The sequence below is a fragment of the Numenius arquata genome, chromosome 2, assembly GCF_964106895.1.
Source record: "Numenius arquata chromosome 2, bNumArq3.hap1.1, whole genome shotgun sequence".
NCBI classification, from domain to species: Eukaryota; Metazoa; Chordata; class Aves; order Charadriiformes; family Scolopacidae; genus Numenius; species Numenius arquata.
Genome location: NC_133577.1, coordinates 59,175,811 through 59,201,428, shown reverse-complemented (window position 1 = coordinate 59,201,428; position 25,618 = coordinate 59,175,811). Strand labels below are relative to the sequence as shown.

Genomic DNA, 25,618 nt, shown 5'->3' with positions numbered 1-25,618 from the left:
AGTAGTTCCCTGTCTCTCTTGAACTGGGGAGCCCAGAACTGGACGCAGTATTCCAGTTGTGGCCTCACCAGTGCAGAGTAGAGGGGGAGAATGACCTCCCTCCACCTACTGGCCACACTCTTCCCTACGCAGCCCAGGATGCCATTGGCCCTCTTGGCCACAAGGGCACATTGCTGGCTCATGGAAAGTTTGCTATCCACCAGGACTGCCAGATCCTTCTCCTCAGTAGTGCTTTCCAGAAGATCCACCCCTAACCTATATTGGTGCCTGGGGTTCTTCCTCCCCAGGTGCAAGACCCTACACTTGCCCTTGTTGAACCTCATGAGGTTCTTCTCTGCCCAGCTCTCCAGCCTGTCCAGGTCATGCTGGATGGTGGCACAGCCCTCTGGAGTGTCAGCCAGTCTTCCCAGTTTGGTGTCATCAGGGAACTTGCCGAGGATACGCTCTGTCCCCTCATCCAGGTCATTGATGAATATGTTGAACAGGACTGGGCCGAGTATTGACCCCTAAGGGACACTACTTTTGTCCGAGAACTGGCGACGGGTTTCCAAAAGGATCTCACTGCTTGGGATGGAACACAGGCATGTACGTGACATCATAGCACATTAATCAACACATCAGGGCCTTTCAATTACAGGGAATTATATTTTTGGCCCTTTAATAAGAAAGCGGGCTTCACTATGCAGTTGTTAACTTGCTCCCACAACACCCCGTGTTTAACCAACTTTTACACAGAGCACCTCGGTAGCTAATAACAAAGCCTTCGCATTTTACTGTGAAACGCCGGGAAGCTGACCCAACTTTTTAACCCAAGTTTCCCGGCAGTTCCGCGAGGCCCCTGCTGATTTATTTTTTGGTTTTGCCGTGGATAAAACGCTTTTTACCTTTAGCCAGGCACCGCCTTACGCCCACCCCGGCCAACCCGTCTCCCCTCAGGTAGGAAGCCTTAAGGGCGGCCGTTAATCCTCCTTCCCTCAGTCGCCGGCTACACACACACACCCCCACTCCGCCGGCGATGAGGGGAGGGGGAAATGGCGAGAGAAAGGCTGGAATTATACTTATTTCCCTTCACCCACCCTCCAGCGCGCACTTCCCGCCCAGGCTTTCCCTCACGCCGCCTCCGAGCTCCTCTTCCTCCCCCCCCCCCGCCGCGCCGCCTCAACCGCCCGCGGCCGCGGGCGGTTGAGGCGGCGCGGCGGGAGGGGGGGGGGGGGGGGGAGGAAGAGGAGGGAGGGGCCGGGAGAGCGCGGAGCGCATCGATCGGCGGCCCCGTCCATCCATCTCTCCATCCAGCCTCTCGGCGCTCGGCTCCCTCGGCAGCCCCAGCCCTCCCTCGTCCCCCGCCATTTCAGACCGGGACGGAAAGGGACGCGGAGCGGAGCCGCCGCCACCACTACAACCATCACCACCACCGCCGCCGCGGCGGGCGCGGGCAAGGGAGGCGCCGGCGTGCTCCCGCGGCCCGCTGCAACGCCTAGGCCAGGTACTCTCTTATCCCCGCGCCGCTGAACCGGGACGAGTCGCTGTATGTATGTATGTGTGTGTGCGGGCGTGTGTGTTTGCTGTCGTCCCCCCCTCCCTGCCGCCGCCTTTTCCTTCGAGGTGGGGTAGGGGGGGGGGAAGCGGTGAGGCGGCTTCCCGGAGCTGGGCACACCACCCCCCCCACCCCCCCCCCCATCACCCCGTCGCTCTGCGGAGGGGAAGAAACGCCGGCAACCGGGCGGGGGGCCGCCTACCCGGCGCCTGTCCCGCTTCCCCTCCGCCGGCATCCCCTCAGAAGCAGCAGCCTTCGCCTTGCCCCTCCGCCGTCCTTCCCCCGCGGCGCGGGCGGTGGCTCGGCGGCCGCGGGAGGGGGCGGCGGGACAGGTGGCCAACGCCCTCCCGAGAGTTCAGTGGCTTGTGCCCAGTCAACCCCCTCCCCGCCACCCCTTCATTTATTTATTTCCCTCCTTCCCAAATCCCAAAATCCTTCCAGCAAATCTCCCATGCGCGGGGCCGAGGTCCCAGGCCGGGCCGGAAAGTTTTCGGCGGCCCGAGCCCGTGGCTGGCTCCTGGCTGAGGGGAGGGGAGGCGGGGCGGGGCGGGCAGCGACACCCCGAGCCCCGGGGGAGGGGAGGTGGGGTTGGGGGGTCCCGCCGCTGCCTTCGCGGCCCGACCGAACTCGGTCAGGGGGAAGAACCGAAAGCCGGTGTGTATGTGTGTATATGAAGCCGTCAGGTGAAGCCGTGCTCGCACCCTGCCCCCGGCACGGCCCGGCCCTTTGCAGGAGGCGGGTTCCCGGCTTGGTGGTTCAACCCGGAGGGGGCGCCCGGTTTGTCCCCGGCTTTCGTAAAAAAAAAAAAAAAAAAAAAAAAATCCGGGAAGTCTCCCGGGGTCACCCGGGCTCTTCGGGAAAGCAGCTGAGAACAAAACCTTTGCCTCGCAAGAAATACTCCTTGACCTTTTTCAGCATTTCGTGTATCCTTGGGTTTTTACCTCTTCGTAAGGGGTGCCTTTCAGCTTAGCGCCCGTGCTGTTTCCTATGGACAATTTCAGCATTCCCTCATAGCGTTTTGTCTTGTCTCTCAGGGGGGAGCTGCTTTCCGGTAATAGTAAGGGAAGGTGATACTGAACGCGAACGCACCAACAGCATCCTCCTTAGTTGGAGCCTTGACTCTTTCTGCTTCACGTTTGTTTTCTTTGTCATCAGGTCTGCTAAAAAATGACAGAGTATAAACTTGTTGTCGTTGGAGCTGGTGGTGTAGGCAAGAGCGCCCTGACAATACAGCTAATTCAGAATCACTTTGTGGATGAATATGATCCTACAATAGAGGTAAACAATTTCATCTTATACTTTTTGTGAAGAGAGATTATCAGTAATAATGGTAGTTGTTTACCTTTGGACAGTTACGGCAAAAAACCATGGAACAAGGCTTTATATTGAAAAGGGCTCAAAGATAATGGTCAGCATTGGACCAGCGTTGGAGAGGAGATCGCTGTGCTTCTTGATCTGGCTGTGGAACAACAGCTGCAGTAAAAAACCTAACAATTTTAATCAACTGAAGTATGGTGTTAATTGCCATGTTTTGTTGGACGGTATGGATGCGTGTTTTTAGGATCTTGGTGACAAAGTATTTGCCAGACTTGATGGAAAATGCTTGGCAAAACTCTTCATGGCTTTGCATGCAGCCTCTTAAATGGGACTTTTCTTTTTGATATCAGGGAGGAAAATCTGTAGTACTGAAATGGTATGTGTCAAGCTTTCTCAGCTCCTGTCGTTAGGATCTGTTTCACACACTGAGAAACATGTTCTGGAATCTCAGGGTGAATGGGCAAAAATTTGGAGCCTGATTTATTTTTTTGGTTTTTTAACAGACTTCTGTGTGTTTCAGTGTCTAGAAAAATGTTACAAGGTAGCTGCTGTAGTGGAGTCTTTGAAATACACCTCACAGTACCTCAAACTCTAAAATTGTATTTAAGTTTTAAAAGTCGCGATATTTTAAAGGTTTCTAATGAGCAAGCAAGCTTTGCCTTTTAAATATAAGAAAAATACTAGTGTTGTCTGAAATCTCCTGTGGATCATTGGATTCAATAACCTCAGACCATATAAAAGGAGAAATGACACTATCATTTACCCAAGATTTTTATGTTCCTAGCACTGAAGCTTTGTAGTTTATGACTTCATTTATATGTTTATACAATGAGGCATTTCCAAGCTCACTTAAAGGAATTACAGGGGTTTAAATCTAGGCTTAAAATGGTGACTTGGAAAATGGCTATGTAGTCATTTTCAGGTAGACATAAGCGAAAGGAGCTGATGCCCTGAGATAGAAGGAAGTTGTCTTACTTTAACCCAGGCCTGTACTTCGCTAATGTGCCCCAAAGAGAGATGTGTTGGCTTGAGTTTGAGTTTACCGTAATGTGCCTGTGATGTCCTCTTGTCTCTCTGTTGCATGGCCAAGTAGCCTCATGTATGCTTGTAGAAGATTTTGTGAATAGAGCTATGGAGAGAGGAAGAGTGTTTGACCTGCACTAGGAGAGCAGGTCTTCAGATTATTAAGATGTGAAATCTTAAAAGAACAACAACCCAAAACATGCTTAAAAACAGAAAACATACACAACTCGAGAGGAACGTGCAAAACAGGATTTTACTTTTGCCTTCAAAAGGAACTTTGGGGCCTGTTGGTCTTTGTTATTTTCTCAATGATTACTTGTTCATAATTACCTGGGTTTCTCTTAGGTTAGAGGTGTGCTTAGCATTACAAAAAGTACCGTGGAGGTTCTGTGTTAGAAGTTGTCTTATAAAGCCAGAACTGTGTAAACAATTTAGGAACACAAATACTTAAATGCCAGTATTCCTAAATCACTTGAGGCATTTTGCTAATCAACAAGCTGAGTATTTTGAGGAATACCAAATACATTTTAATGTAAAACAATAAAATGAAAATAGAGCTCCTTACAGAAAGAACCTAAAATCCCCGAACTGTGGCTTTTATTCAGTAGTGCGCAGGATGACTGTCACGCTGTGGTGTGGTCCAGAATCAATATGTTGTTCTGAAAGAAAGACATAATGACTCCTGACTTTAACCTAATGGGTTTTATCAGCATCAACAACTTATGGCATGAGACAGTATTAATCTTCTGCAACTCCTACAAGTTCTTGTCTGAGCACTAGTTACCGTTTTTGTGTTGTAAATTCTGAGACCTTGAGGATGGAGACTGTATCTTCCTACTATGCGGTAAATCACCTTGTGTGCTCTCGGTGCTGTGGAGTAATTGTGTAGGTAAGCTCGTAGGGAAGAAATAATTCAGTTATAATGAGAGTGGTCTGTGATTGGGAGTGGCAAACAGGCTCCAGAGAATGGTCTTATAACTGGGTTTAAATGCTTCAATCCTTGCCTGGGCAGAATCCCATGCAGTTGAGAAGGGTTGCTTGATTGTGTTTCCTGTATAGATGCAGTTGCGGTGGTAGGGGTTTATTGAAGAACAATAGCTGTAGAGTGTTTTTTATGCAGTATGAGGAAATAAGGCTAAAGTTGCTTTGACTGGTAAATAATAACAGTTAAGGCAGTTCAGTAGTGTCTCTGCTGTTGTTTCTCACTTACTGCTGTTTCTTTCATTGCCATAGGGCTGTTGCCAAAACACTAATATTCAAGCTAAGTATTTTGGGGTAGATGGAGAAAAGACTTCAGTGTTTGTTAGCCATAGTGGATTCCATAACTGCACAGTTATTGAATAACTTTAAATCTTTCCTGCGATTAACAAAATGAAACTCAATGCTTCTAAAATCCTCATGTTGTGAAGACATGATGCAGCTGAAGAAAGGAAAAAATACACTAGTTGCTTCATCACAGACACATTACAATGTTAATGCTGTTACTGTTTTCAGTGGAATAGACTTAATGATTCAACAAACAACTTGTTTGGGAAATGTCGAGTTTCGTGGCCTGCTTGAGTATTTTATTTACTTATATCTGAACATAGCAGATGATGGGGAGGGAGGGCACAGGGGGAGGAATTAAACTGAGTGCATGTTTGGCTGGATACTGTTATTCAAATATACATGCTTCATATGTGTTTCACAATTTCGTATCTTATTTGAAGTAGATGTTCAAGTACAGATTTATAGCCAAGTGATTTTAACTGTGGTTTTTTTTAACTGTATGTCCACTAACTTGTAAATCTGGCCCAATACGTAGAACAGTTGGACTGGCGCCCTCTACTGGTCGAGGTTTGTTAAATCTTTATTTGTAATCCCTTGTGTGATAACAGAATTTTAATAATTTTTTTTTTTTTAAAGCTTCAGCATGTTTTAGTACTAAGTATATGTTGTCTTTGAAATGTCCTAGAAAAAGAGCAGCCTTCCTACTTGCCCGTCAGAGGTTTTTCAATTGGATTAGCAAAATCCCTTGACTGATTTAGGAGTACTGATATTCAAGTCTGTGTTCTTAAATGACCCACGCACCTGTGAAACTTCCACCAATATTTAGTAATAGCTTAGCCTTAATAGCTGTAATATTTTAGTATTAAACCCCTGGTATAGTGTATTTTTACAAAATAATTGTTAATGGCTTAGATGAGATTTATTAGGTAGTGGGTTTTTTTCTTTTTAGATAAATTCCATATGTAGCATATAGCTGAGGTTTCCAATCACATTTTGTTATCAGTGCTTGTAAACAGATGGAATTATTCCTTTTGCATAATTCATGTTGATTTTTATGGCTTGTGAAAGGCCAATGAAAGCGGGCTAAGTGATTAATGAAACAAAAACTTCTTGATATAGATATGCTGAGTCTTTATACTGGAGAAAAATTGCAAATTCATATCTGAATCAGGTACTACTTTGAAGTTAAATTCTAGTTTGCATTTTGTTTTTACTTAATAGGCTTATACTGAATGTTTCTTCATTGTTTCTTCACTGCATTCATTACTGCAAGTCTTCCAATGTGCAGGAAAATTACTGGATTTTTATAGATTAGAATGTTGGGGGCTTTGTTGCTGAAGGGGAGTGTGACCGTTTGGGTTATGCAGTTGCATTTTGAAGCGGAAGTGCCACAAGTACCATAGTGGCATAACTTTTTTTTTTGGTATAGCCTACATTCTGTTTTGCAGGACTTGATAATTTTTACAGTACGGTAACACTTACCCAAGATCAAAGCTGTTTATTTATGTTCACATTGGTATTCATGATAGTGGTGGGGGTCCCAATAGCCTGACCTTAGAATGTGGTGCTCCAGAATTTTTCCCCTACAGTTACAAATGTGATTTCAGGTTTGATATTTTGCGGGGGGGGGGGAAAGGAGCATAAAAGCGAAGTGTTTATTATTTCAGTACCTTGGAAGGAAATCATAAGGTTGAATTTTCTCTCTCATGCTTGTCTTTTCCTTCCTCCTCAAATCCCCTTTCCTAGTTAGTGACAAAATTTTCTCTCTGGAAGTCGACAAAACAAATACAATCTCAAAATGTTCCTTCTTCTTGTACCTGTGCTGTGGTTTTTGCTAGTGCATCTTTGCCACTATTGCGAAGATGGTAGGCATGCTAAAGCCAGCAGCTCTTCAAAGTGATTTTCTTTTCTCTTCAAAATGATTTTCTTTGAAAATTACTTAAAGCTTTTGTTTAGAGCTCAGTTGAGGGAAATTTCTTTTCCTTTGAAGTGCTAAGATGTAAAGGAATAATACAGGCCTTTCAAGAACTGTTTTTCATATGTTTAAACTAGCAGTCAAATTGCAAGAAGAGAAAACAAAAGCTTTGTAAATATGCCTAGTATAATGCTAGAAGTTCTACTAGTACCTGTGTTAAAGGTATCGTAGGACATGGGGGATCTGCTATTGAATTTAAGTGAATTGGAATAAAGATATGCCCTTTGGAGTTTTTTTGTTTGGTTGGTTTGTTTTGTTTTTTCCTTAAAGCAATGAAATGGAATATTAACATTATTTTAAAATTCGTCGGAGCTTGTGTATTTGTCTTGGCTGTATTGATATTTAAACATGGCTTATATATTTCTAAAGTAAGTTTCCTACTTCTTACTTGTATGCTGAATTTGAACTTCTGTGAAATAAATATTTCCAAAATCATGTTGGAAGTTAACTTTTATTGTTAAGGTAAACAGTCGATATTGTTTTACCTGCTACTGTTAAATGTCATCCAGGCTCAAGATAAATGTGAGATTACAGAGTTTTAGTTTAAGATACTGATTCTATACAATTATCTCCTGTTTGGTTTTTGGCATGAGCAACAGGAAGGAAGAGAGCCTTGTGTAAAAATGCAAATAGATAGATAGAAAATGCACAGGAGTAGGTGTACGGTGCCTTAAAATGGATACAAAGGAAGGAAGGTCATTCTGAATTCATCTTGAAGGGGGCTAGAATTGCAACTTTAATTCTTTAATTTCCTCCCCAGGAGCTTAGGTTCACTTCTTTATAGCGTTAAAAAGAACAATAGCAATATTGTGTTAATATCTAGCTAAAAGATCTGAAAGGTAATAGCAAGATTTTGTGTTTATGCCTTTTATTTGTTACAAGTACTGTTTACTGAGAATAATCCATGGCACTGCTCAACGACCTATTTTGAAAGCTTGTTGACACAATTTTAGTTTGAATATGTAGTTGTCTGTAGAAAGTGAGTTATTGGGAAAGTAATACCTACGTTATCGCTAAAACTATGTACTTGTAGAAGCCTAGCACCAAAAAGAGCTGAAAATAGGCATTAATATCTAGTTGGTTGGGACTTTGTACAGATTTTAGCCACTTGAATCAGTGACCTGAAAACTTTGAATTGATAGCACTGACATAATTTGTTCCAACATCTCTGTGAACCCATCAGGGCTCTTATATGACTGTTGTCTGTCATTGCTAAAAAGCTTGAACTTCAAATGTATCAACTCAACTTTGATAACTTAATGACAAATATCATTATATGTGCCTGCTTAGGCATATGAAACAGATTTCCAGTCTCAAAAATGTCCTTTCAGTGCTCTTTCCACTTCTGGATTACTGTATACATGTAAATGTGGAACACTGTTTTCCTGCTGTCATTTGCCCATATATAAAGTTGGATTTTAACTCTCAAGTGTCATGCTTGATTATTAGTAAACAACTTTTATATCTTCTGAGCTATAGGTGTTTTGAAATCTTACTTGTTTATGTTTAATCAAGGGTTATGTTTTTTTCTTTTCTTAGGATTCCTACAGGAAGCAAGTAGTAATTGATGGAGAAACATGTCTCTTGGATATTCTTGATACAGCAGGTCAAGAAGAATACAGTGCAATGAGGGACCAATATATGAGAACAGGAGAAGGCTTCCTGTGTGTATTTGCTATAAACAATACAAAGTCTTTTGAAGATATTCACCATTATAGGTGTGTATATAGAAAGAGAATTGACTAACTCTTGCATTAGATGGATAAGTTCCTTGCTTTTACACTAGAACGATCTCTTCTGAAATAGCATCTAAGGGAAAACTTGCAAATTAGCAATATTGTAACTTACTTGTGCATTTGTATGTCTGTAATTTTGGGCAGTCTGAAAATCTGCTGCCTCGTTTGCAAGTTAGGCAGGCAAAATATCTGAAAGCTCTTCTTTTATAAACTAAAGTGACATAATATTTCTGCCTGTTCATAGTGAAAACTTATCTAAAGGTAAACTCTGCCCATTCCATAAATAAAATTGTGCGTTAAGATGGAAAAACTCATGCGATTGAAATTCTACAGACAATAATGTCAGTTGTGTCAACCATTAGCTTTTGTTCTGGGGATGGAGGGGAAATACCTGTGGAATGTTACCAGAAGACTGAGATCTGTGAGCCCTGATGCCACGGGAGGGGAGACACACACAAAACCTGAGCTCCAGGATGACTGCTAAAAAACATTAGTTTCTTCATGTTCTCTTTTTTTTAAATAATTAGTTAAAAACTTTAACTCATGCTTTCTTTGTCAGCTACGCTAATACAGAAATAGAAGCAGCCTTTGGTGATTACTGTAACAGATAACGTATAACTTAGCAGCTTACTATTATACTGAATTCTCCTTCGGCGTTCTGTTAGAAGGCAATGTAAATCCCACCAAAGATCATTGAGTTTAGCAGCATCAGTTTAAGATTAGTCCCAAACCCATAACGTTAAGCTATTCATAGTTAGGCATTTATAATGCTGTCAGATCTATGTTGCTGTGTGGTGGAAGAATGTTTTGCTATCGGTATGACACACAAACCCAACACCTACTCATAAGCTGAAGCTGCACTCTTTTGTTAAGAATAGAAGTTACAGTTCTTCATTTAAGGTGGGATATCATGACGGTTCAAGGTAATCAAAGTCACAAGGTACAAATGCCCCGATCGCATAGTTTCACGTCCTCCTGTATCCCAGCAAATCGGGTAGATGCCTGCAGAAATAGCTTACTGCTGGCTTGTCTGCCTGGGGCAGCTGCAGGATCAGAGGAGTGCTGCTGCAAATGAGAGGGGCAGAACTGCTGCCTGCTAACCCAGGCAGAGATCAATATTGAGAATGTGGGCACTTTCTTTCAGGACTGGTTTTTTTTGTTTTTTTTTTACATTTAAATAGAGCTAGCCAGCCTTTGTATAAATTTCATTATATATAAAATGCTGTAATTGAATATGTTGGTACTGGTGACTTATTTAAAAAAAAAAAAGGAAAAAGTTAAGAGCACAGCAGGGATGACTAATTAAAAAAAACCTTATCTCTTCCTCTCAAAAAAACCTGTAAACTTCATTATCTAACCAGATTATTTCAAATGAGTTGTAGAGGAAGAAGGGACAAAGTCAAGATAGATGTTGATGTAAGGAGAAAAAGGAGCATGGAGGTTTTTATGTGGAATTTTTCTTATTTAAAGAGGGAGTTGCAGATACGTGTAAGAAGGCTGCCTCAGTTTATTTCAAAGAACTTGTGAGTTGAGTGCTGGAGTTTCCACTGCATTCGCACACCTGTGGATGCCCTTGGGGACTGAAGCTGAAGGCTTCTAAGTAAATAACGGAAAACAATGGCTATATTAATTAAGGAATATACTGCTAGATTATTTGGGAAGGCAAAAGTAATGAAATTAATGGTCGTTATTTGAGATACTTGACACGTACATCTAAGTAGTATTTCAAGATGCTTTCCAACTAGTGTTTGAAAGGCCTCCCTTACCAAACTGCTCTCTCTAGAGCACCAGAGCAGTGGTCTTCAGAGTTTAAAAACCCCTGTCTAAATGGAGAGTTTGTAATGCTGTCTTTAACTACAAAACAAAACCAACAAAAAAACCCAAACCAAAATCAAGACAACAAGTATAGCACCTTTGACGGTGTTTTATCTTATCAAATGAATTGAGTTTTATGAGTGCTCAGTATGAGAGATATGTAGGAAGATTTATACCAGAGCTTCTTAAGCTTGTTCTGGCATTAGCTGTTAGAAACTTAAAAAGAAAACCAACCAACCAAAAAAAAAACCCACCACCCCACCCCCAAAAAAAAAAACACCAAAACAAAACAACCAACCCAAAACACAAGCAAGCAAACAAACAAACAAAAAAAAACCCCTAAAAAAAATAGTGTAATGACATCAAAATCCATATTTGCAGTTTGCAAAATGTCAACTTTTTTTTTCAAGTAAGATGCTAAACTTGATGGTGATAGGATTGGTCAATTTATTTTTTGATGGCTTCTAATAGTGTATGTGCAGCAGATTAACATAAAGAATGATGTTGGAATCTGTTACTTTAATTTTGTTTCATAATTTATATGGTAGATTTTTAAGACTATAATACCTGTTAAATAAAATGTCTTTTTTTCTTTTTTCTTCTTAGGGAACAAATAAAGAGAGTTAAAGACTCTGAAGATGTTCCAATGGTGCTAGTAGGAAACAAATGTGATTTGCCTTCCAGAACAGTAGATACAAAACAAGCTCAGGATTTAGCAAGAAGTTATGGAATTCCTTTCATTGAAACATCAGCAAAGACAAGACAGGTAAAGCTCAAAACTTAGCAGACAGAACTCTCATTTGAATTACCATAACATTAGTTATTCTAGGTGTTGACAATTGCTTGGTCATATCAATATATCTGCTTCTCCAGAGTAGAAATTCTTGTGGTGTCTCTTCTTTCTGTCAACTCACTGACAACTGGTAATTGTTTATTAATGAGTGATTCGCTTCAGTTGCACAAACTCAAAGAATGAGACCTGGCCTGCTATTACTCTCCACTGTCAGATGCTTGCCAGCATTCTTAACATTGTGATAGGTTTTAATAGAATAAAAAGCACTTCTACTTAAAGGAGAAATGCTTTTTTCCTCAGGAAGGGGATTAAGCAGACAACAGCTAATTAGTTTATTCGGTTTTAAGTCTTCTCATTAATAACAAAAGGAATCTTTCTTTGAGGCGTTGATTCAGTGCTAGTGGGATATCCCTTTTATAGCTAAGCAATTGACCATCAGTCTTTTTTTGAAATTACTGAATTAATTGCTTGTGTAAACTGATTACTCTTCTGAGACTTCAGAGCTCACTGTTGGTTTATTGTACCCCACTGGTACAGGTGAAGGAGGCAGCCGTTAGGATCCTTTCAGCGCTTCTCTCAGGGTTTGCTAGGACAAAGGTGCATCCGTGTGTTCAGGAGAAGATAAGGTATACAGATATAGGTGGAACTGGTTCTGTGCTTCGGGAAGAAAGCATTCTTTTTGAAGAATGCTGATTTGTGGTATTTTTTTTTAAGAGTAAAGACTTACTATTAGTACAAATTAGATCGGGCCTGGGTGGCTGAATAACTCGTACTCTCTGCACAATCGGAGGTGTTAAAAGCAAGTTATGAATCAGGAATTAGTTGTAGTAGAAGGAGGTAAATAAGAGCAGAGTACTGCATTTGAGTAACTGCTAAATAGATTCAGCTGCATCACTTGGCAGAATTTCCTCACAGATAGTACTTAAGTTATTTTTGGATATAACAAATGAATATTTTATTAGTGCAAATTTACTACACCCCCCAAAGTTTCTGACAAGCTGAAACCTGGACTAATTAGTGAAACTTTACAGAGAAATCAAAGGAATGGTAACCTTTGGCAATAGAGAAAGTCGCTGTTATGTAGGATGAAAAGAACAGAACTACACAACTTTAATGGCTGATAATAAATTAGGCCACAAGAGTGTGCTGAAGAATGCGGCATAGAAGTGGACTGAATAATTGCAATGTTCTTGTTTAGAAGGTCCTGTATTAGTGGCTGTTATTGAGATGTTAGGATAAAAAAAGGAGGAACTCTGAAATTAAGTTTGAGGTTGGAAATAACAGAAGTTCTGTACTAACATCTAGATTTTACTTTGTCCAGCCTGTTTAACAGAGCATCAGGCTTTGTTAAGGAAATATTCCTTTTGCATAGCCACTTCTATTAAAAGCATGTTGATGTGATAGTGTAATTTCAAAGATTTCTTCTCCCCACCCTACCTGCAGTTTACTCCTACGAGCAGCCCCAATGACTAGCCAATACAAAATCGCGTGCTCAAAAGTCATCACGCCTGTTCAGTTCTATATTTGTTTACAAAAAGTAGTATCTGCTTTATTATCTTTCATACTTTTAAAAGGTCTGCCAGGGGGTTGTACTTGTTACAGAGGACAATAGATCAGTCATATATGAACTGTCATTCTATAATTTGACTGTTTTTATCTGTAACTTGATATTTCTGGAGTTGCCAACTGAAATGTTACAGGAGGGATCTGACTGTTGGCTTTTGTTTTTCAAAGCTGAGCTTTATACTCCCTACAGATAAGGACTCCCTAAAGGTGTCTCATGGATTTTAAACTAAAGATGCCCAATAGACTCTGGGACGGTTGGCTTCTGAAAGTTGGAACCACTAGGTATGGTTGCTGATTCTCTAGCACTGCTGTTCATAACATGTTGTGTTATGAAACTGCTTCATAAGATGTTGTGTCGATAAAATATTTTTGAGAAGACGCAAGGGAATTGGAAGAAGAACCTGATCTTTAATTTCAGGAAGATCATCTAAAATATTAATGTATGTGTTTGTTTACATATGCATTTACATCAGATTTTTCAGTCACGCTGTCATATATAAAAAAATATATGCACATATGTACGCACACACCTTCCAAAGTAACTTTTTTAATTAGGGGATTCAAACTGTTTTGCGAACTGTATGTAGCCCATGGACTATGTTTTTATTGGGCAGAATTCAGTAAATAAATAAATAAATACATCCAGTTCCCTCCAGTTACATGCAGAACTTCCAAGTATGAACAAGTGTAGCTGGTGGACTGGTAACTTCTGGAGTATGTAGAAAGTCTGACATGAATATTTAGAAGGTGGAACCTTCTTTTCCTTTCCTCTACGTATCTCCCACCACACTGAAATGTCAGCACTAATGCCCTATTGAAGTGGCCTTCACCGTGGTCTTGCTTCAGCCTTTCCCTGTGCCTCACTTCTGCTGGACCTCAGAGAGAATCAGAAAGGTTTCTGGGGAAGGAAGCAGGGGAGATGGAAGTGGAAAGGAGTTGTCTATGTAGTCTGTTTTGATCGTCAAGACACTTTTTTTAAAATTATGGCACTGTATACTCCTGCAGAATGATACCTCAGTTCAAATTAAGTCAGTTTTGAAAAACCTTTTCAAAAATCCATAGAAAAGGTCAAAAATAGGAAAGAGAAAAACACTGAAATGAAGTGCAGAAAGAAGTTGTTATAGAAGTTAGTGCATTGTTTTTAGTTGGTTCTGACTGGTAATAAAGATGTAAATTTAACTTAGTGCAAAAAGGTCCTATTTTAAGTGAAATCCTTGTGTGAATTTTCATACAAATCATTGACTTCATCAGTGAAACATTTGCTTAGTGGACCCTACAACTTGGGTATGAGGCTATAGATTACTAATTTTTTTTTTTTTAATTATACCACTGACTAATTTATAAAAAATAGTGATTAATAAAGTGTAATTTATGTAAAATAGTGGTAGTTGAAATACATTTCGAAATGTAAACATGTGTCAATACTGGTGGTTTTGTAAGGCATGTTGCATCACTTATCCTTTCACAATCCTTATGTAGAAGGGTATGAATTTCTCAGGTTTATTTTGATAGCTGTTTTCGCTTTTCTCTGTTTGACATAAGCTTAAAATTCAAATTCTTCCCTGTCCGCATGAGCATATATCTCCCAATATTATCAATAGTATCAATGAGAGATGACAGGCGAACTTGATTTATACCCACCAATGCTGCATCCTGTATTTTTTTTAGTGGGCTTCCATTTGCCTGGAAGTTACACAAGGAAAAGCTGTAAGGCTGCACCCCAAATGACTGTAGGATTTTGTTTTTCTTGGAACATTTCAACTGTCTGGCTAGTATTGAATTCAAAGGAAAAGCAGATACATAGGGGCATTGTCATAAGCATAGTAAAGGATTCCCCAAAGCATTAGGTCCTGTTGTTGAGAACATATGCTTAAACACGCTTTTGAAGTGGTTAATGAAGAAGTTGACAATGCTGTTGAAAAAGCATTATTATAGTTATTTCAGCTGTCTGATGTACAATAGGTTAGGTCCCAAACTTCTGACAAAAGTAAGGTGAGAACCTGTGCCTGGTCATCAGTGGTCATCAGTGCAGTATTTACAGAACTTCATTCTTGCATCTCAATTAAGATTTATGAATAACTGATAGTTTAGATAGTTTACTTCAACCAACTTGCCTTTTTTTTTTAAGGATTTGTCATATCTGTTTAATGATATTGTATGTGTTTCACTCCAAGCCATTTTTAATGTAGCTCGTGTACAGGTTCCATTTTAAAACTTTGTTTTAATTATAACTGTCAGACTTCACAATGTGGGTGGAGTATTTTCATGTCACTTTTCCAAAAAACGTTCAGTCTTTCCCAAGAGCAAAGCCCCAAGAAAAAGAAAAAAAAAAAGGGTTGATAATGTTGAAGCAAATTCTGCCATCCAAGTTGTGTGCTGAATGACTCCAGGATCCTGAGGAAACAGGTTTGTTTTTTACCTAATGCAAAAAAGGGACACGTGTGCACAATGGATGAAATTCAGGTAGGACAGACAGCTGTAATTCTGGCACTTCTTAATTTTGGTGTGATTAACTTTGTAACTTTAATCATGATTTTGTGCTATACTTAATATGAATTTACTGATGTATGTCTGGTATTTAACCATCATAAGATAACACGACCTGCTTCACACACACCCCCCTCCCCAAACAAGTGGACCTTCTGCATGTGGTTGAGTTGTAGTAACTGTTTCCAAAACAGTTCTTTGAAGTATGTCTGGTTTAGAGACAGCAAAAAATGAGCCTTAAGCTAAACCTTACACGAGCTAGTCAATTTTTGCAGGTTTGTGTGTTCTCCAGTATTGGCTAAGAGGACTTTACCACTACAAAGTTTTACGTTGGGAGTGCTTTTGTGCAAGTGAGTAGTATTCTTTTTGCTTGTGACCTCATGAATAATTTTTATTTTATTTGCATACCAGTTGGGTTTAGGTGACCAACTCTGGTAAAGTGTGTAAAGGTGGACACAGAACACTTCTGAGATGTGAAAGCTAATTTTCATTAGTTTCCTTTAAGTGGTATTTACAGAAGCAGAACATGTGAAAATTCCCATTTCTACTTAGGTTTGTATTCGAAATAGTATTTCTTTGCACATAGTCGTATTTTAAATCGAATGTCTGACTGTCTCCTAGGAGTCAAAAGCATCTTGAAAACATTGCCTTAAGGTCATGGGTTCTTTGGGCTGCTGAAGTAAACAGCAGTTCAGATTTTGAAGTCTTTAATATCTGCCAAAGGATATTTTTCCCTTCCAGTTCTGACAGCTAACAGAACTGGTTAATCATATTTTAGATCTACGGTCCATGCTCATTTAAGAAAAACATAGTGAAGAATCTTAAAAGAAAGTGGTATTAAAATGACTTCTTGAGTTTCTAAGACTGGCACCTAGCTCTTTAAAATGTCACCCTGTGCTAATGAAATTAGCAAATGTGTCTCTCTACAGATTTTCTTTCGGAGTAATTTCTTCCAACAGGATTCATAAGACTATCCTTGGTGGTGGCAGTAGTAGCAATTCCTTTTCTCACTCTGTCTGTGTCTCTCCCCCTCTCTGCATTGCTAAAGCAAATTACAGCTCATATTGGTGATGGGAAAGTTGGCAATAAACGTTGTCTGGAGAATTGTTATCTAATTATTCATGTGAAGGCTCCATAATCAAATTGCATATTTTGGCTGCAAAACAGTAGATCTGCAAAAAATCCTGATTCTTGTGCAGCCTGTGCTTTGGCACGTAGCAGCTGATCAATGTTTACTGTTTCCTCTTCAGGAATAAACTTCCATTTCTTCCAGGAAAACATGAAAGTATGAGCTTTACTTGGTTTTTAATGGCTTTCTTTACATTTTGCAAACTCTCAGACCTGGAATGTAGGACTTGTCACTTCATCCATACTTCGCTACATCCTAACAAGGCACGTCATGTATAACAAATACAATACAAGAAATAAATCTAATCCATTTAATATTTAAAGTGGCTGTAATTCGGAAGAACCCTTAGATAAGCAGCAGTGTGTTAAGAATGAGTCTTCCATGTGATAACCTATGGCACAGTTAATGCAAAATGACCCAATAACTGTGGCAGTAAACGTTAGCTATTTTTGTTACTAGGAGCATAATATGAAGATGGGTTGGAGAGAGAATTTATGGAAAATATACCAAATAAAAGCCCACGTTGTGCATTTGGGTAGTAATAAAGTTTTGGGACTTAAATGCTTGTACTGTTTCCCATGATCATCAGTCTGTTCTGGTTTTATTTTCAAATAGTGAGTTTGTATTAAATTATCAGCCCTGTTGATCAGACTGAGGAGACAAGTAATGAGATTGGCTGTAGCTTTTAAAGGCAAGAACAAATCTCTGCCTTACTGTCAAAGACTTTGAATCTTGTTCCAACAAGAATATCCTCACAGATTTATCTAAATTTTTAAGTTATGCATGGATATACTCAGTTTAAAATAACAGATATTATAACTTAAAGCTGGTGCTGTACCTTTGTGTCTTATATTTGCTTAAAGATATCTTCAGTCCTCATACTTTATTTTTTTTTTTTAAATGTTTGGTATCACCATATCCAAGTGGCCTAAACACAGAGCTGTAGAAAGATAGGATGTGAGACCAGGGAAGTAAAACATGTAGCTCTGTGTCATCCCTGCAATACTTAAAGACCTCTCCTCAACCAGAGGACAGTTTGAGCAGCAGAACCTCACAGGCTGTTTGTGCTTAGTTGTTTTTATGGGACCCTCACAGTTGCCTGCATCTGGCCCAGAAAGAACTGATTAGATGCTACTTGTTTGTTGATGTGATTGAAGCTCTTCAGTTGTTTTTTCTGCATGGAAGAGTAACTTCTATAATTAGAATAAGTAATTACTCGTGAAAGTTACTCTGAAATATAATGTACCTGCAGTACTTCTTAAAACTACTTTGCTGTGACTCAAATATCCCTTTTCCTATATTTAATAGCATAGTGCATGCTCTGTAAAGAAACTTTAAAAACAATATTGCCCAAAATTTAGTATTCTTAGAAGATTTTATTTCTTTGTCACCTCTTAGGAAGTTACCTGGTTAGACTTTTTCTAGGCTTTGTTTGTTAGTTCCACGAGTTTTTGCAAAGAAATTATGCCACCTTATATAAAGAACAGAACGTAAACAAGCTTGCTTTTCCTTGCCTGCCCAAGCAATAAAGGGTTCTCACTTTGACTAAGAAGTGAAAATAGATGATTAACAGTGTGTGTTTATAAGTACCACCCAGGTACTAATCCAATAAGTTTTTGTGCCTGCTAAATACATCCATTCCCACAAAACTGTGTGAAAAGATTCAGTATCACAAGCAGGATTATTTTCAGTGTGGTATATGCAATGGAAGAAAAGAATTCTTTTTTTTTTTTTTTGTCTGTGTTACCTTGCACAGAAAAAAAAGAGGGTTTGATGCGTAGATATGCACAGTAATTGGTAATCGATAAATTCTTTGAGTGTGCCTTGCTTGCATTACAAAGTACTTCTCAAGCAGCAAATGTGCAAGCCCAGCATTTTAAATATATAAATGGAAGATCTATATACTGCTCTCAAGTAAAGCTCATAATTTCAGTGGTTTTGTTGTGTTTTTTACCCCTGCCAAGGGTGTCCCAATATGTCACGACTGTTAATGAAGCAGTTTTTAAGGAGTTGTGTTTTACAATGCAGAGAGTGGAGGATGCTTTTTATACATTGGTGCGAGAGATTCGACAGTACAGAGTGAAAAAAATCAGCAAAGAAGAAAAGACTCCAGGGTGCGTGAAAATTAAAAAATGCCTTGTAATGTAACAGGGTAAGTTTTGTAATGTAACAGGGTAAGTTTTACAAATCACTTGCAAATGAAAATGATTGACAACATCTTGCAAATCAGACATTTTATGGTTAATTGATGACATAATTTAAGATATAAAACCAATCAGATTTCATTATAGCAGTCCTGAATCATATTGCCGGCAAACACCCACGTGCTATGGATTTGCTTAGTTTCATGGGGTTTTTGTAAATAGATTAACAAGAAGCCTTTGCTGCATATCAAGTTCTCCATTTGTAAAATGGAGACCTGGTTTTGTGTGTGAAGAGGAAAAAGTGTTATTACAGATATATTGCAGAAAGTATGGAAGTCAGTATTAATTGGACCTTCAGGTTGATGAACTGAGGGAAGAGGATCATGTTTATAGTCCTTCTCAGGAGGCTCCTAATCCAGCAAAGCAGTTATCTGGCTAGCAGCTGGCATGCAGGACTCCTTAACTCCCAGGCCCTTATGCCATGCCATTTTCCCTTTCTGTTCCTCCAGCTTAAAAAAGTTCACTCTTTTCATTTTCCAAAAAATACATTAGTTTTCTTTTTTTGTCATCTATAATGCCACGGTAAGGTTTCCATTTTTTGAGAGCCTTTATAAAGGGGGTGTGGGAGAGGAGAAGCAACAGTGAAGTAAAACTGGAGAGAAAAGAAAAAACACAGCAAAACCACTCCTCTCAACGCTGCCCCCAACCAACATATCCCCCCCCAACAATAGACAAATTATCTCAAAATCGTGGGGGTGGTTTTTTACAGTCTTGTAAGAAAAAAATAGAGGAGAAGAGGGAAGAAGAAACTGCAGTAGGGAAGAAGTGCTAGATTTAAACCGCTCGTCCGGTGCTTTTTGAACAAATTATCGGAATAGCGCCTTGCATATATTACTGTGCCATCAATTCCTTACCTCTTACTGCACTGCTGCAAAGAGTGGGTTGTTACTCCTTACATGCTTGTCCAATAGGAGAATGAGCAGGAATTTCCCATTGTGTAAAAGAGAAACTCTATTGCTTTTCAGGGTGCTTTTTCATACTTGAGAACGTCTTGCAGAGAGGTAGTGGAATTTGACTTGCACCCTAAAGAGACTGTCACAATGGGAATATTCCCTTCAATGAGGGAAGGAGAGGGAGGAGAAATCTTGTTTCGTATCAGTTTTTACTACATCTGCTCAGGCTTATTATGTTCTCAGCTTTTAAGTGATGAATGACTGCTCTAAAATAATTCTTTAGATGTTTCTTTAAAGATACAAACACTATCACAAAGGGTATCAAAGGTTTACTTTGCAGGAACTGGAAGCTTCAGTTAGGAAGCGTTGCATCCAAATGTCAGTAAAATTGATGCCATCAAAATACCCTGTTTTATTCTTTCCTAGTTATCAAAAACCAACTAACAGCAGCTTGGCAAGGTTACTTTCGATGAAAGCAAGATGAATTAAATTGCTTAGGCCTCCTTCATGTAGCCTTCTGAAAACCAACTTTGCCATTTCTTGTTGTCTCATTAATGTAGCCATACCTCAAAGTAGAATTTCTGTTTGGATACTAGGGCTTTAAAAATCCTGAATTCTGTCCGCTTTTCCTGTCTGTGGACTTGCTTTGGAGAAGGAGAATAGAGATGGTGGGAATTGTGGGTTTCCTTTTTGCTTTTTAAGTGGAATTGTCTTTTCAGATTTTAAGATTTCTTTTTTTTTTTTGAGAGCTCGGTAAACATACGCTTGCTTTCTACCAGCTTCCTACTTTCTCTCTGCCTGTGTCCAAGAGAAGGATAGTTTGGGTTTGTTGTTGGTTTTAGTTAGCTTTTTTTTTTTTTCCCCCAGATGAAAGAAATCTTTTGTCAACGATGGGTATTGTTGTTTGGTTTGGTTTTTTTCCCCCCTCCACACCCTATTTAGAAAAGTCTTGGATATAAGACTCTAGAATTTCAAGAGTGTCTGCTCAGGGGAGGAAACATTTGTCTTTACACTCAAATGAATTCTACATAGTAATGATAGTTATTTCAGAAATCTTGTGCTTAGGAGATTAAGCTGGAGAAAGCATATTCCAAAATTATTATAGTACAGCTGTAGTTCAGTAGCGATTCTAGCGGAATAAGAAATCTGGCATTTAAAACAATCTGGCTTGTATTACTTTCCATTCAGTAAGAAGATACACATCAGAGTGAAACAATACATAGTAGATGAGATAAGGAGAGCAGCACCTAATGATGTGAATCTTTCAGCTGGGATTTTGAGACTGCAAAAATATTCGTTATAACACAGTTTGCAATGATAGAAAGTATGTATTTTTCTTTTTTGCCTGTGGATAGTCAAATTTGATGGTTCAGAGTGTCTTGCTACCTCTTGGAAAATTCAGTTTATCTTTCTGCTGCTTATGAGATGCCTTCTTAGTTATATTAATCTTGTACAAGGTAAGTGGAAACTTTGAGTACCCAGATTATCGACTGTTAACTGCTGCTGCTTTCCAAGAGGTTCATCCCTTTGCCTGTTACACAGTAAAGCAGAAAGTACATAACACCTTTCGCTCAGCTTATAATTTTTAACTAGCAAGAAGAAATTTTTAAAATACAGTGTAAAATCCTCAAAAGATCTTTCTTAAAAGCATTAAAGTTTTTTTATATAAAAAGCATACTGTAATAAAAAGTTTCTCTAAGGCATCAATTATACATCTAGATAAGGCAGTTCAGATTGAGCTGTGTTAATATTAAAATATTTGAATTATTAAAGTTCATTAATGTCTAGAACCTTGATTAAAACTGTAATTTCATTATGTTTTTCCATAGTAGTACTGAGGTATACAAATGATTTCTTCTCGTGACTCAAACTTGTGTGTGCATGTATGTATTGTATTTATAAAAAATATTAAATGTATATTAAAGACTTTCTTCTAAAATTTAAAACGTTTTAAACGTTTATTTGGGCCTGGAATCTTTAGGAATTCTCAGTTCCTTATGAATTTAGGGTTTCTTATTGCTAAGAGTCAGGTTAGTTGCCAAGTCTCATGCATACCTGTAGCCACGTAACTGCATATGTAGATTTCTATATGGTCATGGGACCATGGGGTGCTCCAAAGAAAAGCTGTAGCCAGGAGCAGGCTGTTTCTGTGGGAACAGTTGCGATTTTTTTTTCTGTTCAATTTGCATTTTGTAGTTGCCCTTTGGGAAATCAGGTGCCAGGAGCAAGCTCTGTCAGTGCACCTTCATTGAGGCAGAGTGGTATCGTTCTGAGCACGCAGAGGGAATTCTGAGTTTTTATTCCTGAGCCTGGATTTAAAGCACTCATTCAGTACATCGTACGCTTTCCGCAAAGCTTGCACACAATAATGCCATTGTTGGAGGGAGGAAGGTCAGCTGGATGCAGCCCCTTCTTACTGAAAGAAGTAACTAGAAAGATTGATCGCCTTTGATCTTACAGTATCGATGCCTTTAGGCACCTTCTGTAAACAGCGTCCGCTACTTACATTTCAAATTTAATCCACAGATTTAAAAGTGAAAGACCTCAGTTTATCTTCAGTTCTCCAGTTCTAATTCACTAATATTTTAAATCAAGTTTTGTATGCCATGTTACGTTCATTACCTGAATTTAAGGCAAATTGTGGTAGGACCAAACTACTAAATACATTATTAATAATACCAAGTGTTTCTAATTCTCAAAGGATTCATGGAGGACATGACCTTTTCCAGAACCAAGGCTACTCTTCCATTAGGCATGCTACATCAATTTCACATTGAATAATAATATTTTAAAATTTAGAATAAGTTATTTGCAAGTTTATTTTGTATATTACATGAACTTGCGAAAGCATGCAATTAGTATTGGGGGATAGGCCGCCAAAGACTTTGATCGAACATTAGTTATTTGTAAATGTTTTATGGGCTGGAATTTGAAGGTTTAAAATAAATGTAGGTTATACTGGGAGCATTGCTCTGTACATGAAGCTACTTGACACCTCACTGTTTCTTGGACTTTGCTTATTAAGTTTCATCACCATTTGGTGTTTGACTGAAACACTAATGAATTAGGTGATTTTTTTTTTTTGGCTGCTTGTGGTTTTTAGTTTCTTTTATTATTTTTTTTTTTCTCAGAGTTCACTTTCAGTTTTTTTACTGAAGTAGGCATACAGGAGTAAGCAGAGACTTTTTAATTGCTATTGGCAGCTTGAAGGCAAACTGCAGCTGACAAGAGGTAGGAAGCTGCCTGCCAGTTGTGGGACTGAATTTCTCCACTCGGTTCTGTAGTGGTGCAGTTGGCTGCTATGATACATTAACATTATACAACTATTTCTGAATCTAAAAGACAATATAAGGGGTAAGGCAGTGAAGAATCAAGATAAAAACTTCTCTTAATGGTTTTATAACTGTCAGGACTCAAACTACTAAATGTAAAGGCTGATTGAGAACATGGGTACTTGATTGGAATTTGGGCAACCTGGAAGCTATATGGTTTACAGTGTTGTACTTGATAATGGTTCCAGTCAGGCTTTTAGATTTGCTGGTCTCTTTTGACCAGAGTTGATTTTTGTCAGCTATGACTACCCCCCAAAAAATTAAAAACTACTCGATGTGAAGAAACACTAGCTTTTGTGTCTGTAGCTTAACTGTTGGAGCTGCGGAGATTTTAAGTGACTGTACATGATACAGCAGCACAGATAATGTGTTCCATGTGTCTCTATATAATCTGAATAGAATGATTTATCAATAATAACTTATGGGAAGAGGGGATTGATTTTATTTGCTTATGTAAAGATTTATAAAACTGTCGTGTGATTACTATTATCAGTGTGCCTGAGAAATTATCTGAATATATAGAATAATCATAAGTATCTCTTTGGTATCAAATTCTTGCTTCAAATATTTGTATTTTTAAAGTTGCGTATAGATTATTAAGGCACAAACAAAGCTAAGTAATGCTTCAGAATTTTATTCTGCGGTAATAATACACATACTTACAATCTAAATGTGTGGTACCTACACTTCTCTAGTTCGAGGTGGGACAACATGTGCCCCCTTTGAGACGGAGAAGAGGGCAGTCCCTCAATCACATTCCTTACCGCATTAGGGATGGAGTTGGACCTGTGGGGTATCTGTGGTCAACTCGGGTCACCTGCGGGCTGCTGTAAACCCAGTTTGGGGAACAGCTGAGAAAGAGGGCAGGCGGGTGCTAGCTGTTGCTGGTGTCAGACAGTTCATTCAGGTTGTTCTTTTCAGTGCTCCTCAGAACTCGGGGAGGAACAGCCTGTAGCCAGGAGTAACTGTTCCCATCATGGCAGCCTGTTCTCCGAAGCTGTTCTCCAGCAGGCCCCTCTGCCTGCGCACAGTAATGCGGTCAGATGTGTTCCCCTTATATGACAGGAGACAGCTATAGTTCCCCTTCCGTCTGAATAGGTTTTTCCCGGCAGGCTCCTTCCCAAGAAACAGGAATGCTTGAGGACTGCTGCCCTGGCAATTCCTCCAAGCCACAGCCTGCTCAAGGGGCCATTATAAAAGCCTGAGAAAGGAGAAGACAGTGTACCCTCTCCTGGCAGGCAGCAAAACAGACTGCTCCTTGAACACACTTCACGTGATCAGGTCAGACGAAAACAGGCTGTACCTAAGCAAGCACCCAAGTCTGTTAATGTGATTTTAATGTGTGCATGTATGTATCTTTTCAGGGTGTTGATGATGCCTTCTATACATTAGTTCGAGAAATCAGAAAACACAAAGAGAAGATGAGCAAAGATGGTAAAAAGAAGAAAAAGAAGACAAAGACAAAGTGTATAATTATGTAAATACAGTTTATGCTTATTCTTAAGAAGTACTTAAGTAATTTTTGTACATTACACTAAATTATTAGCATTTGTTTTAGCATTACTTTACTTTCTGCTTCATGATCCTGTTAGCTTTACCTGAATGCTTGTTTTAAATGACAGTGGAAACTTCATTCCTCTTAAAGTGCCAGTATTCTTTGACTGTTGGTTCTTGAACTAGCAACGCCTGTGAAAAACAAACAAACAAACAGAAAAACACAAAAACCTGAAGACTGTCTTCGGACTCCTTGGTGCATGCACAGTTGCTAACTTCCTATTTTTCTTACTGATTGTGAACTTCTGTTCTGTGTGCAAACCAAACAATGAAATGATGCGCTACACATTCTAACATCCCCTTTTAATTTTTTGGTTTTTAAATCTGGTTGGGAAAAAGGACTAGCTAGCAAAAGAGACTTTCATTTCAGCCTTTCTTCTATTTTCGACTGACTGCAATATAGAAAGACCAGAAGCCTTTGTAGTCTTCCTGTAGATTTTGCTTCTAGGCATCTAGTCTTGTAGCATTTCAGATCAATTTTAATGAATGTAAAGATAAAACTTTCACAAAAAAAAAAATCACCGCAGTTTGTCACGGTCACTCCTTAAATACTCTATTTTTTCTATTAAAAAAAAAAAAAAGAAAAATTAAAAAAAGACAACAATGCACACCTGGCAATGGAAAAAGTAAAAGTTCTAATTAGGTTGATTTGCTACTGTTAATGCATTGCTTTAAGACTTCCACTAACTTTTTTGTGTCTGAAGACCAAGGTGAAATCCTAGCTCTTCTGACCCCCAGTGGCAAATCTTTAATTAACTTTGTTCAGTAGGTACAGGATTTCACCCTTAGTGTCTCTGGGAAATACTAGAAAGCCTTAACAGATAAGTTGATTCAAATTCTTTAGTTAATTCATACATAGATCCAGAATTTACTATAAGAATTAAATCGGAATGAACCCTAAATTATAAAGCAAAGTAAACCCATTATTTTTTTTCCCCGAGTGGCATTTAATATTTCCAGATGCCCATTTTGTGCAAAACAGGGGAGGAAA

The 25,618-nt window shown here is 39.2% G+C and overlaps 1 protein-coding gene across 2 annotated transcripts; it reads left to right on the top strand.

Annotated features, from left to right (window-relative positions):
• The first annotated feature begins 1,116 nt into the window (after nt 1-1,116).
• KRAS (KRAS proto-oncogene, GTPase) lies at nt 1,117-25,194 on the top strand. 2 transcript variants are annotated; one of them, XM_074144374.1, is made up of 6 exons: nt 2,702-2,812; nt 8,658-8,836; nt 11,276-11,435; nt 18,673-18,788; nt 19,814; nt 24,438-24,554. In XM_074144374.1, the coding sequence occupies exons 1-6, from the start codon at nt 2,702-2,704 to the stop codon at nt 24,552-24,554; spliced, it is 684 nt and encodes a 227-aa protein (XP_074000475.1). The 2 variants fall into 2 exon arrangements, with proteins under 2 accessions (XP_074000476.1, XP_074000475.1); XM_074144375.1 differs by lacking the exons at nt 18,673-18,788; nt 19,814 and adding an exon at nt 1,117-1,483 and having other exon boundaries at nt 2,690-2,812; nt 24,438-25,194.
• The last annotated feature ends 424 nt before the right edge of the window (nt 25,195-25,618 follow it).